Source organism: Megascapheus bottae, chromosome 5, assembly GCF_031878675.1.
Source record: "Megascapheus bottae isolate mThoBot1 chromosome 5, mThoBot2.hap1, whole genome shotgun sequence".
Taxonomy (NCBI): Eukaryota; Metazoa; Chordata; class Mammalia; order Rodentia; family Geomyidae; genus Megascapheus; species Megascapheus bottae.
In genome coordinates, this window is record NC_143513.1 from 35,422,925 (window position 1) to 35,436,556 (window position 13,632).

The window sequence follows — 13,632 nt, forward strand, 5'->3', positions numbered from 1 at the left end:
CTGTTTGCTAAACAATTGGGTTACTGTTCTGTAAATGGAGCAGTGTTGTCTATACTTCACTGCCAGAAACAATTAACATGCCATCCTTTCATTTTATCAGTTGAATGCATGACCTGCAATGGGGAAACCTATCGAGGGCCAATGGATCATACCGAATCAGGCAAGATTTGCCAACGTTGGGATCATCAGACACCACACCGGCACAAATTTTTGCCAGAAAGGTAAAATATTTGCTTCATGACATGCTATGATGATGTTTTCTTGAAAGGGAAATGAATTTTACTTTAGCAATACCTTGAATAGGAAAGAATAAACATTAAAAAGAAAGAAATACCTTGAATATTCAAGTTTCCTCTTAAACTGTTGTTAATGCAGTTACGTTTGGAGGAAGTTGGTCTGGGGATTTATGGAGTCAATGAGGATAATGCCAAGAATTTCAATTGGTCTTAGCTGACTTAGGATAAGTAAGGGGTTGAACACAAGACTATAGAGGACACAGAAAGGAAGCATTACCAGAACCTTCCTCCTAGTCTCCCAGAAGATAAGCAAAGTTAGAAAGGAAGGCAATTCAGTTCAGTAATGAGCAGGTGGATGGACCATTGGTCCTGAAGGAGGAGTAACTATTGCTAAATATAAGCAAGTTACTTGCAGAATCATCTTCAGAAACCCAGAAACCTAGGTCATATGTAACATCATGGCATTTTATACGCCTACACAAAGAGAAGGAACAATAGCGCACATAACTCTTTGGCTGTTATATCTGGTGTATTTGCAATTTCAAATAAAGCCAGATATTTTGGAGAAGTCAAACAACTAATAAACTTTTTCCCTAGAACAGTATTTTGATCTCATTTATTCACAGTACAAAAATGTTTGAGTTCCTCCATTCACTCATTTCATGTTGAAGTTTTAAATTGGGTAACATCAGCTCATACCTACAACCCTTGCTACTGAGGAGGTTGAGATAGAGAGGCTCCAGATGGAAGGGTAAACCAGCCGGAGAGAAAAGGTGAGACTGGAGATGTGACTCAGTGGTAGAACACCAACAGATTGTTAAGCAAGCAGGAGGTCCTGAGGAAGGGAGGGAGGGAGGGAGGGAGGAAGGAAGGAAGGAAGGAAGGAAGGAAGGAAGGAAGGAAGGAAGGAAGGAAGGGAGGGAGGCAAGGGAGGGAGGAAGCTCATGCTAGGGATGTGAGCTATATGCCCAGACCCTTGTTTTTTATTTTGTTTTGAAATAGTGTCTTTCTTCTACTTTTACCTAGGCTGGCCTTAAAATCCTAATCCTCTGTTTCCCAAGTGGCTGGGATTACAAGCATGTATCAACATATCCCGCCAAAATCCTTTATTTTTTTTATAAAGAATAAAAGCACAAAGCATTAGAAACAAAAACCATTTTTCCGATTTCCTATGGAAATCGATATGAGGTGTTTATTTCGTCCCCCCACCCATTTTTTTTTTTTTGGTTTGGTTGGTTTTGACTTCTTAGTCTTTCAAATGATATTAAAGTTCTAGCTTATTTTGTAAATGCATCTTTAAAAAGTAAGAACGAGGAATATGGTAGCAATTAAAATCAAGTCACCAACTAAAGACAGTTAATTTAGAGGGACCGTGGTTATAGAAAAGGTGGTGGGATGGGATTTGTCTCTTGCTCTGCTGGATGGGAGGGCATGACCTAGAAAGACTTTATTTCGAAAATTGAACTATCATTAGTAGCAGAGCTATTGAAACCCAAATTTCAGTTTGAACTCCAGCCTGCCCCAAAAGAGGACCCGTTTTCTTAATGAGCATTATGCATGTGTAGGAATTTGTCCTTAATTGGACTCTGTGAGAGAGGGATGCTGGTCAGGACCTTAACTGGTGGTCAGGTAACAAATTAACTAATGAGCAAAGAAGACAATACTCTACACTTCCTGGTATATGTACATTAGTAAATTTGATCATAGATGATCTGCAGTCCTGGTTAAGCTGTCCTGTTTCCCACCAGCAGTATCCAAGCTAAGTGGGAAGTTATTTTGTGAGCTGAGGGCTCCGGGGTGTTCCCAGGCAGATTTACGTGACACTTTGCTTGGTGTGCTTTGCAGATATCCCGACAAGGGCTTTGATGATAATTACTGCCGCAATCCTGATGGCAAGCCGAGGCCATGGTGCTATACTCTTGACCCCAACACCCCTTGGGAGTACTGTGCAATTAAAATGTGTGGTAAGTTAGGGGGCAAATTTATTGCTTCCTTTTCCCCTCTTAGACTGGATCTAAGCAAGCGATTATTAGTCAGACAGGTTAGCTGCTATTTTACTCGATACTTTAATGTGCATAGGTTTTACTATGTTTAAAATATGTTACCTAATCCTATCTGATCTTTACAAAATTAAATAGCTCTTATGTTGAAAGGAGTGCATATGCATGTATTTATATTTTGAAAACAATTATACCTAGGATAAAAGCCTTGAAGTTCTACTGTTATTAATGATATTATAAGCCAGGTGCTCATGCCTGTAATCGGGAGGCTGAGATCTGAGGATCTCAGTTCAAATCCCAAGCAGGAAAGTTCATGTGACTCTTAACACGAACCAGAAAAGGCTGGAAGTGCACTGTGGCTCAAGAGCTACAGCGTTGGCCTTGAACACAAGAGGTTCAGGGACAGCACCTAGGCCCCAAATTCAAGCCACAAGACTAGCAAAAAAATAAATATAATAATAAAAATATGAAAAATTATCAACATTCTAATGGAAAATATATCCAAAGAGGAAGAAAAGTGTCGGGGAATTGTGCAGTAACACAAAAATTTTAGGACAAGGAAATCTAAACTCTGAGATCACTCCCTTATAATCTTGGATCCTTGCCCTATGTTTTCTCTCTGGAGACATAGCATGGTGAATGACAGAGGCTGCGAAGCACACTAAGTGTAGCAGAAGCTTCTCACAGATGTCTTTAATCTCTAGAAGCTGACCCCCACTTCTCTGGCTGTCCTTGTACTCAGCTTGCATTCTCTTTCAATCTGTTTCTTAGCATTTCCTTCGATCCTTCTCTTGATGCTGGCCCTAATCCAGCTCTCCACAGTGCATGCAAAATAATGTATCTGCTATAATAACTCTTTAAATTTGTGTCTTCTCTTTCAGTGCTACACAAACACACACACACACACACACACACACACACACACACACACACACTCTTGTGTTCTTTGGAATTATGCCGGTTAATAACTAGATATAGGCTTTCTGATTTGAGAGACAGAGAGTGAGAGCAAGAGAGAGAGAGAGTATCTACATAAGATCAAGTACCCTACCTAGAGTAACATGAAGTTATAGATATTTTTGCAAATATATTTGCATTTACCTAACAAAATATGACTAGATATTTGCATATCTATTTAGAGCAACTTGATTGATATATTCTCCTTACAAACCATTCCTAATATCGTTCACTGTTTTACTGACAAGGTAAATCTCTTTCCACTTAGATCTGTTAATATAAGGAAATGTTTGAGGCAACTCATGCAGCCCATAGGAAGAGGATGTGCCTGGCATGTATGAAAAGATTATAGAATCTGAATGACTCTCACAGTAAAACACAGTGTTCCAAGGAGATTGAGTCATCTGTTTGTCCTTTAAAATGAAAGATGGTTCTTGTGACAGTGTTTCTCTGTATAGACAGGGTTAGTGCCACTCGCTGATTTCTTTAATGCTATTAATCTTTCCATGATTCTAGTTCAGTTAGATACAACAGCCTAACTATTTCTCTCATATTTTAGGTACTCTTCTACAATTATGTGGGGTGGTATCAGTAGACTTATACACACACACACACACACACACACATACACCAGACACATTTATACACACATGCTCACCTGCATATTCAACTGGTGTACATAACAATAATCACAGTGTCATGTTCCTCATTGGCTCTAAATTACTCTGGTGTATTTCTAAAGGGAACCAAGAAAGAAAAGAAATAAAATGGATATGAGGTTTCCTGTTAATTAGTTTCCATTTTCTTCTCAGTCTAAAGAGGTAGTAGCTAAAGAAGAACTAGCTAACTTAAATAAGTTAGGTGCAATAGTCTGGAGGGTTGTGTTATAGATTTTTTATGATAAATTGATTCTAAGAAAATGATAGTAGAAACTGTTAGGCTAACATATCTTTCAGATCAAAATAATCACTTTTGTTCTGTAATGTTACCTAATCACAGCAACTGCTTTGTTATGTTTGTATGTTTCATCTATATTTAAGTACATATTTACTTGCAGTAGTTCTAATAGATAATGGGATGTCTGATTATAATTTACTTTATTTCTGTTGTTATATTTGGGGGCCATATTTCTGGTTATTTGTTTGAACCACAAGGATTCATCAGAGTGAATTTGCAGATGAGAATGTATTTCAAAATGAGAATAGAAATGATGATTATTTCACTCACTCCCTTGAAAATGGAAGAAGGGATTTTAACTCTTGTTTCATTATGTAATAACTGTATTAAAAATGATGGATTTCACTATTTAATGCCTACAGAAAGGATTTTCCTGTATAGTATCTATGGTTCTTATTTCAGTTGTGTGTAAACTATTGTTATTAGGTCTGTAAGGAAAGGTGTAAAAACAAGAAAGGGTAGCTGCCTTGTGATAAATACTGAAGAAATGGGAAGTAGTTTATATGAGTAGAGAATGGAACAAATGGAAAGATGAGAAAAGTTGACATGATACATGGCAGGTTGAGCAAGATCCAACAGTAATTCCACACTTTTCCATGAGAAGATAAGCAGGGGAATGGTCTGCTCTCAGTTGTAATCTACAATAGCAGTCACTAAACTTGGTACACAAAACCAGAGGGACTAAGGGTCTCCCTGCAGTCTGTGAGGATGGGTAGTTTAAGGGGCTCTTGTTCTAGTTCCAATAAAATTCAAATCTAAATGGATTCTTTTTCAAGGGCCACAGGTTGAAAATTCATATGCTCTTCAGATGTCAAGTAAATTAGACTAAGTATTATAGTAAAGATGATCCCTTAATTTTAACACACACCAATAAAGCAAAAGCTGACAATTTCTTGGTATTAAAATACTCACACTCCCAAAGTTTGAATAGGCCTCTCTGTTCCATTTGTGATGGATGACAAGTTTGCTACTGTCATCTGGCTTCCAAACTTCTGTCTTACAACTGGTGTCACTAGCTATGAAGGATGTATGCTGCTTATTATCTGCAAATGTGCATTATGGAGCTCTATGGCAAGCCTTCCTAACACCATACTCCTCACACAGAAACATAGACCTGCATGTCGGGAGCCCATAGCCATTTCAGACACATAAATTTTGAGAGGGTTCTGAGTATATGGAATTTTAAGACATTGCAAACATATAAGATTTATTAGAGTCCTTCAGATTGTTCAGATAAAGAACTTATTTTGTTAGTTTTCTATGTAATAAATTCATATGGTTATTAAGTTTGTTCTATGTATTAATTCACTATTATTTAGAGAGAAATGATATGGTTTGAATCTAATTGCATTTTCTAAAATGAACTTTAGTAGGTCTCTGGAGTGTTAGTATGTCTCAGGAACCATTACCTTTTACCTGAAATAGGGTCTCTTCTGCTGTTTAAACTCACTTTAAACTTCCTGGACTGAGACATCTGTATACTTTTTGCGCTTGAACCAGGGCTTGAACTCATAGAGCTTCACGCTGCTACTCACTTTGCTTACTCATGGTTGGTGTTCTGCCTTCAGTCAAGCATTTTGCTAACAAACTAGAGCAGGAATGTAAGGAATTTTTCTTCTTGATCTGATGTCTAAGCACAATTCTTTGGCTCTTGAGTCCTGAGTAGGGAGTGTCACAGATGTGAGTCATCAGCAATTTGCACTTATATATTTTGACATGGATGGAAGCCTTGAATTATCTTTTACAGGTTATATGACTCTGCATTATATTAGAAATCAAAACATATATTTGAAAGCAATCAACCATAGTAATAATAAACTCATTGGGTGTCAATATGGTCTAACATATATATATATCTAAATAATTATAATATAGAAGTCATATATTATATATAGTAGTAAATATGAACAACAGTGGTATTATAGTTTGTTTTTGTTTTCAAATCTATATTTCTGTTAAATTTCTAGAGGTCAGGTTAATAGAAAACAACCAAGTGATTTTTGTCTATGGGGTTTGCATGTGCCACATGATATCTGGAAAACCTGCTGCACAGAGGAGGGTCAATTAAGTTACAACATTATTATGAAGAAAGTTTTGATCTCTTTAGTTTCTGAAAGAATTTTTGGACCCCCCGGTATCTTTGGACCATCTAAGAACGCCTTTTCCCATGAGTCAGAACGTATGACTCTGATATGCACCCCTTAGAATATAATAATTAGGATACAGGTTTTGGCTGCTCTGTTGATCTCAGCCTCTCCAAGTAATTCAGTCAGTAGGAGACCTCTTTGATCTTCTTTTTCTTCCATTTTCTTCATGTATCCGGAAGTGGCATCTGTTTTGTTGTTATAAACTCTGTTTGTATGCTCACCACCAACATTTATCTAAGTCTAAAATCCAGAAGAACAGAATAAAACTTGACCTAGAACTGTCCTTCCACATTTGATTCCCTTCTAAAGTCTGTCAATCTCATTTTTCATATATTTCTCAGATATATCCATAGGGTTCATCACTGTTATATTTATATATGATGCATAAATTTATGTTTCACGGAATTATTTTATATTTATTTCTGAATCTTTTTTGTGCATTTCTACTAAAACTGTATGTATGTATTTTATGTGTGTGTTCCTTAGTGTTTAACACATGACAATTATAGAGTTCAACAAACATTCCTGAGTGAATGAATGCTACCTTCCTAGAAAATGGGGATTTTTTTCTGCTCCATTTCCAGGGATTTCTCCTTTACTTGATTTTCAGCCACAAATAAGGCAAAACAATTTACTTCATACTTAGTTCTCAACTTTCAATTTTATGTCATCTTTCAGTGTTGTGTCCCTTGGTTATAAATGCTTATTTGATTCTTGTTTTTATGGATATTATTTTTTTTTACCATTTTTAGCATCAAAATAAAATTATTCTTGTCTTTTATCATTCATATTTTTTCTTTTCTTCTTTTTCCTCATTTTTTAAACTTCTAGATAATTAAGTGTGCAGGGCAATTTTCAAAGTGATCTTTCATAGCTAAAGTTAATATTCAGAGAATTACAATAAAGTGTACTGTATCCCCTATCAAATATAAATATTAAATTTTATGTCCCAATGTGATTACAAAGCTGGGTTCGAATCTGGTAAAATTAATGGCCTTATAACAAAGGGAGAGGTTTTTTTTTTATTGCATAACTAATCTTGTAGGATTTGTGCCTTAAAGCAAAATAGTGTTCCCCTTTCTTATGTCGATCATGTAGGGACAAGGCAAAAATGCAGCCATCTGTAAGCCAGGAACAGCCCACATGAGCCACCCAAGTGGCTAAGACCCTTGGTCTCTAGAATTCTGAGGAAATAAATTACTCAAACTACTAAATCTGTGATATGTTTGTTATGGTAGCATGAGCAGACTGACATGCAAAATTTTTTAAACCTTTCTCTTAGTAAAAGAGAATATTGAGTTTATTTAAAGAGAATAAAGTAGTTCTCTTTCAAAATGCAGTATGTGGGATGCCAGGTGCCAGTCGCTCACCTCAACGATCCTAGATAGTTAAGAGTTTGAGATCTGAGAATCATGATTTGAAGACAGTCTAGACAGGAAATGTCCATGAGACTCTCATCCCCAATTAGCCACAACATGTTGAAAGAGGAGCTGTGGCTCGAGTGGTACAGCACTATCCTTGAGTAAAAGAGATGGGGGACAGCTCCCAGGCCCAGAATTTGAACTCCAGTACTAGTGCACACACACTCATACACACACACACACACATGCACACATGCGCGCGCACACACACACACAAATATATACTGCATTCTTTGTTGAGAAAATAATTGAAATAATTTTTTTCTTCTAAAGGAAAATTGATTATTTCATTGAGTTTTATTAATCAACTCAAGGCCAGACTAGAGATTCAGAGAAATAGAGTTACATTGTATTCTGAGCCAGGAAATAATAATGCTATCAAGACCCTTCTGCAGGGTCTTTACATGTTTTCCAAGTCATCTTCTAAGAAATAACGCTATAGAATTGAAGACCTTTCATGAAAGTCTTGCCCCTTGAGCATTCTGTACCAGAAAAGTCTTGGACAAAATCCAGGGGTATGTTTCAGATATGAATCCTGGACTCAGACACAAAGCAAACATGCAAACAATTTGAGGTTTGTACTTTGGAGGTCTTTACTACTTTCCCATGTCAATTTTAAAACAAGAAGCACTTTAAATTTAGAGTGGTCTGATCTTGCCCTTTGTGGCCCAAAGAGCACAAGTGCTGTTAATGGGAAAGTGGCTTTAAACAGTGTACTCAATCTCCAGGGACCATCATGAAGTAAATCCTATGTTCCAGTTGGACTCTTCAGTTAGCTGAGATTAAGAAACAATGCATGAGCTGAACAATGCCAACTGATAACTAGGCCTTTGTTCACGGACTTTCTAAGTTGTTCTTTACTATTACAAAATGAACTGAAGCATCTTATCTCTATTGAGGAATCTGAACTTTCTTCTGTGAGGGGTTGGGTTTGAAAAAGGATTATAAAAACCAAGATTGACTTATCTTTTATATAAAGCTTATAAAGATCTCAGTGGAGCTCTTTGTAATGTACATATACATTTGTACTCTTTAGCTCCTCTTAATATTTCCCTATCAGGGCCAATTTTCTGTCTGCAGAAAATTGATCAGAGGTGTTTAATTATTTATTTTGATATAAGTTTGATATTGCCCAAACAGATCTGAAATTTATGATCCTCTTAATTCAGTCTTCTGAGTACTAGGCTTATAGATAGACGAGTATCACCAGGCCTGGTTTAATCAGGTGTATTATTAGTGATCTTATTCTACTGATCTCTGTCTGTATGGGGTACAAGATGCTTGCTCTATGTATTAGGCATGTTAATGCTCTTTCTCACCTGAGAATCTATCTATTCAAACTTAGAAATTCCTCTGAGTGTTATCAGTTCACAGTACATCTATATCATGAATGTAAAGAATGCTTTGAAAGACATATTCGAACAGGATAGTGAAAAATTTCACTAGCAAATGTTGTCTTCCTTAAAGTATTTCCAAACAGAAAACTTGGTATCCATCATCAAAGGAAAACATTCATAGGTCTCTGAGGATCATATAAATATCTTTGTGTGTTTTTCAAATGCATGACCACCACTGACACCACTTGCAGAATATTTATTTGTGAGGGACTCTCCAAAGTGTTCTTGGTATTTTCAGTGCAAATGCAGTAGACATGCTTGCAAAAATGTTTATGCATATGATGGTGCTGTGTTTTCAAAACACATTGCTTAATCTCAACATGATCAGCTTCAGTTGATTTGACAATGTTTCTGTGCTTCCTTAACGCTTAGCTTGGCCACTGAAGGCTTTTAAAAGCCTTACCTTATTCAGGCTCCTTGTTGAAGGATTATGTACAAAGAAATGCCTTTCCCAATATTTAACAGCTGCTTCCAAATCCATTGTCAGGAAACATTTGTTTTATTTTTGCATGAGGCTTTGATAGTTATACAGTAAAAGAGAAGAGTCTATTTGATGCTGTTCAGGAAGAATTATTCTTATTAGAACAGTAAGCATGTGAATAGCAAAGATCAAACATTTATATCACGGTTAAATGGCCTATTAACAAATCAGTCACCATACTCCTTCCCTACCAGATAAAAATTTATTAAACAGTTTCATAGACTCCTTAACAGTTCTTATTTATTGATGAAAATTATTTTGTTACCCTGTTGTACTAATATATCTTCATCCACCATATTATTCTGTCTGTCTACTGCCATCAGAGTTATGTGGTTTTTCTTTATGACATCATGTCTAGCAGTTGAAGGTACTTTGCAAAGAAAGAAAAATATCAGTTGAATAATGCTCATTGTGGTTTCAATTATGAGGATATATCTCCAATGAACTAAAGCACATTGAAAAAGTGAATCTGTGAAATTGCCCCAGTTATACAAAGTTAATGAATCTAATTAAATTAATTGATAAAATAGTAATTTCATTTAGTTTTATTTTTAATGTGGTTGGTTGATGGTGCTGGGGTTTGAACTCAGAGCCCAATACCTTCAGGGCAAGCACTCTACCACTTGAACCAGGCGTCCAGCCCTGCTCTTTGCCACTTAGTTTTGAAACAGGGTTTGCTAACTTTTGTGGATGACCTTGCCTTGATATGAGATCCTTTTGCTCTCAAGCTTCCAAGTAGCTAAATATTATAGATATGAGACACAAGTACCTGACTTAGAAAAAATTAATCTTATATTGTACAGAATAATTTACATTTCTTCATATTCTAAGTATCTTTATTCATGTGAAATTTTCTTCATAAAGTAATAGAATCAGGCCTCAGAACCAGCTTCTGTAGGCAGAAGCTTCCCTTAGACAATGGCCAAACTCCCAGTCATTTCTGAGTATTTTATTCTTTTCCTTTTTCACTGTCTTGATTGGTATCTGCCATGTCATAGTAAAGTCTAAGGAGCAGAAGTATATTCATGGGCTTGATGGGCTCTGACTTGAATGAGTTTCTCAGAGATATGATTACTTATTGCAGTCAGTGATAGCCCTCACTGAAAGAATGGGCTGCATGTGTCCAGCACTTAGAAGAAGGAAGTTCTCTCATAAAACAAGAAAGAAAAATGTAGGTGTTTGAGTAGGGAATGAAAGAGCATTGTGTATGACAGTGTAGTCTGTGAAGTGTGCTTCAAATGCAGAAGATTAGGATCAAGAGACTGTGCCCAGGAGATAGGTGTCTCCACATTTCTTTTGTTCTAACTGGTAGAAGAATACAAAGGGGAGATCTTTCTTTCAAGGTCCTGGTGGTTAGTAGGCCAAGACTTAAATGCAGCCACTGATGAGGGAGCACAGGGCAATAAAAAAACAAAAAAACAAAAACCCAGAAGAATGGGTTTGTCACGTACAGTGAAGGCAAAGATCAAGGACTGTGTTTTCCATTCTCCTGAGAATAAACTCAGTGTTAGGTGTTATAAGAAAGGCATTAATCCCTCTTAGTCATCTGATCATAATACCTTTCCTCTCTCCCCGCTCTCTCTCCTTTCCCTCTTTTCCTCCCCTCCTTGCCCTCATCTTCCCCTTTCCTTTTTCCCCCCTCCCACCTCTTCTCTCTCTCTCTTTTCCTCTCCTCTCTCAGCAATACTTCTGAATTGGCCATACCCCCAGATTTTTTCTTTTGTTTTAGTTATTTATGTTTTTTGGATATGGCCCTTCACTTTTGCCCAATGTTGAACATAAACCTTGACCCACTTATCCATACTTCTTCTGTAGCTGGAATTATAGATATGAGCTACCATGCCCATCTTTCATGATGAAGTCAGATCTTGTTAATTATTTTTACTTGAACTTCCTTGGAGCAGAAATTCTGACAGTCTCAGGCTCCTGGGCACCCAGAATCAAAGGCACATGCCACCATGTGCCATCTGGTCGCTTCACCCCTAAACAAAAGTACAGTGATATTGACTTGAGCTTCAGAGGAGATATGCTTATCCTCAAATCATAGTAATTGGGAATCAAACTTTACTTCTTTTAATAGTAAATTAAAGAATTGATGTATTCCTAGATACATCCAGTTTTATCTTTATTCTCATAGTCTTTAGAAAAAGTGGGGTGGAGCCAGGCCGTTGGCTCACTTCTGTAATCCTAGCTACTCAGGAGGCTGAGATCTGAGGATCACTGTTCAAAGCCACCGCGGGCAAAATAGGATATGAGACTCTTATCTCCAATAAACCTCTAGAAAACAGGAAGTGGAGCTTCGCTCCACTTGGTAGCCTTGAGCTGAAGAGCTCAGGACCAATGCCCAGGCCTTGGGGTAGGGTGGTAGCCTTGAGTTGAAGAGCTCAGGGACAGCACCCAGGCAGAGTTCAACCCCATGACCCACACAAAAAATGGGGTGGTACTGGAGTTGTACGCTCAAGGTCTAGCGCTTGCAAAGCAAATACTCTACTGCCTCTGGTACACATTCATCCCCTTTTGCTTTAGCTACTTCTCAGATAGGATATTGTATTTTTTTCTGGATTACATGTGTGTATATGTATATCATAATGTTTGGCTGATACTTTGCTAACTTTTGGACTGGGCTGGCCCTGAAAGTGTGATTCTATTATCTCCATCTTCCAAGAAGCTGGAATTGTATCCCTTTCACCACAGTTTTATGATAAAAGGGGAATTATATACAATACAAGCTTGATCTGCTTTAGAGTTATCAAAGACATAAACATGAAACTCGAATTATCGCACATATAGTAACTATGGCATTCATTTTTGACTATAAAATTCATTGTATTTTATATTTTTCCTGAGACCTTAAAGTTAACACTAAAATTATGAAGGACTTACATAATCAGCATCAACTTTTTCTGTATAAGTCGTATCTTTTTCTCCAGAAGTTTTTGCTGTTGCTGAATCAATATATGTTATCAGTATCACTATATATTAATGTTATAGACATGTGTCAGTTAGTACTTTGTAAGTCAAACTCTCACATCTTTTTAGCTCTTCTTTTGAATTTATTGCAATTTAGGATAGTTATGAGCCACTTTTCTTTTGGAGTTTGAACTCTGAGCCTGGGTGCTCTCCCTGACCTCTTCAACTCAAGGCTACCAAAGAGCCACAATACCACTTCAGATTTTCTGGTGGTTAATTGGAGATAAGAGCTCAGGGGACTTTTGTTTCCAGGCTTTGAACCCATATCCTCAGATTTCAGCCTCCTGAACAGCTAAAATTATAGGCATGAGCCAACAACTCTCCATCTACTTTTCTATTAAATAAAAGAGCTGCATACAGATTTAAATTAGTGTGTGTGTGTGTGTTACTGGGATTTTAACTCAGGGCCTCCTGATTGCTAGGCAGATATTTCTATCACTTGATCCCTACTCCCTGGCCCATTTTGCTTTAATTTACTTTTGGAAAGGTCTCACTTTTATCCAGGGCTATCTTCAGACAGCCATCTTTCAAATCAGGTAGCTGGGAGACAGTTATTTGCTAACATAACCATAAGTGAAACATTTTTAAGTGAACTGAAGTAAATTCATTCAAGGGGAAATCAGTGAAAACTGTACACAGAACATATTCCAGTGGCTGGGTGGGTGGAAATTACTGTGGACACTTTCTAAAGGAAACCATATATGTAATATATATTATATTATGTTTATTTATAACATATAAATGTATTATATATTTATATTAATATACATTATATATTTATATAATATGTGTATATATTATACATAATATAATGTTATATATAATAATATAATATTGCATATAATTATATATAATAATATAACATTGTATATAATTATGTATAATAAAATAATACACAATATAATTATTATATGATTGTATAATCATTATATGGTATTATGATATTATATATTATAATATTATATAAGTAAATAATATATTATATAATGTATACAATCTATATAAAATATATTATATATAGTGTAGTATATAATATAGTATATATAATATATTAGTAATACATACT

At 36.3% G+C, this 13,632-nt stretch overlaps 1 protein-coding gene across 2 annotated transcripts in view; it reads left to right on the forward strand.

Moving 5' to 3' along the window:
• Hgf (hepatocyte growth factor) overlaps nucleotides 1-13,632 on the forward strand; it is a 66,222-nt gene that overhangs the window by 23,126 nt on the left and 29,464 nt on the right. For both annotated transcript variants that reach the window (XM_090332897.1, XM_090332898.1), the window contains exons 6-7: nucleotides 101-221; nucleotides 2,082-2,200. In XM_090332897.1, coding sequence (XP_090189023.1) covers nucleotides 101-221; nucleotides 2,082-2,200 — 240 coding nt within the window. The remainder of the gene's footprint in view (nucleotides 1-100; nucleotides 222-2,081; nucleotides 2,201-13,632) is intronic.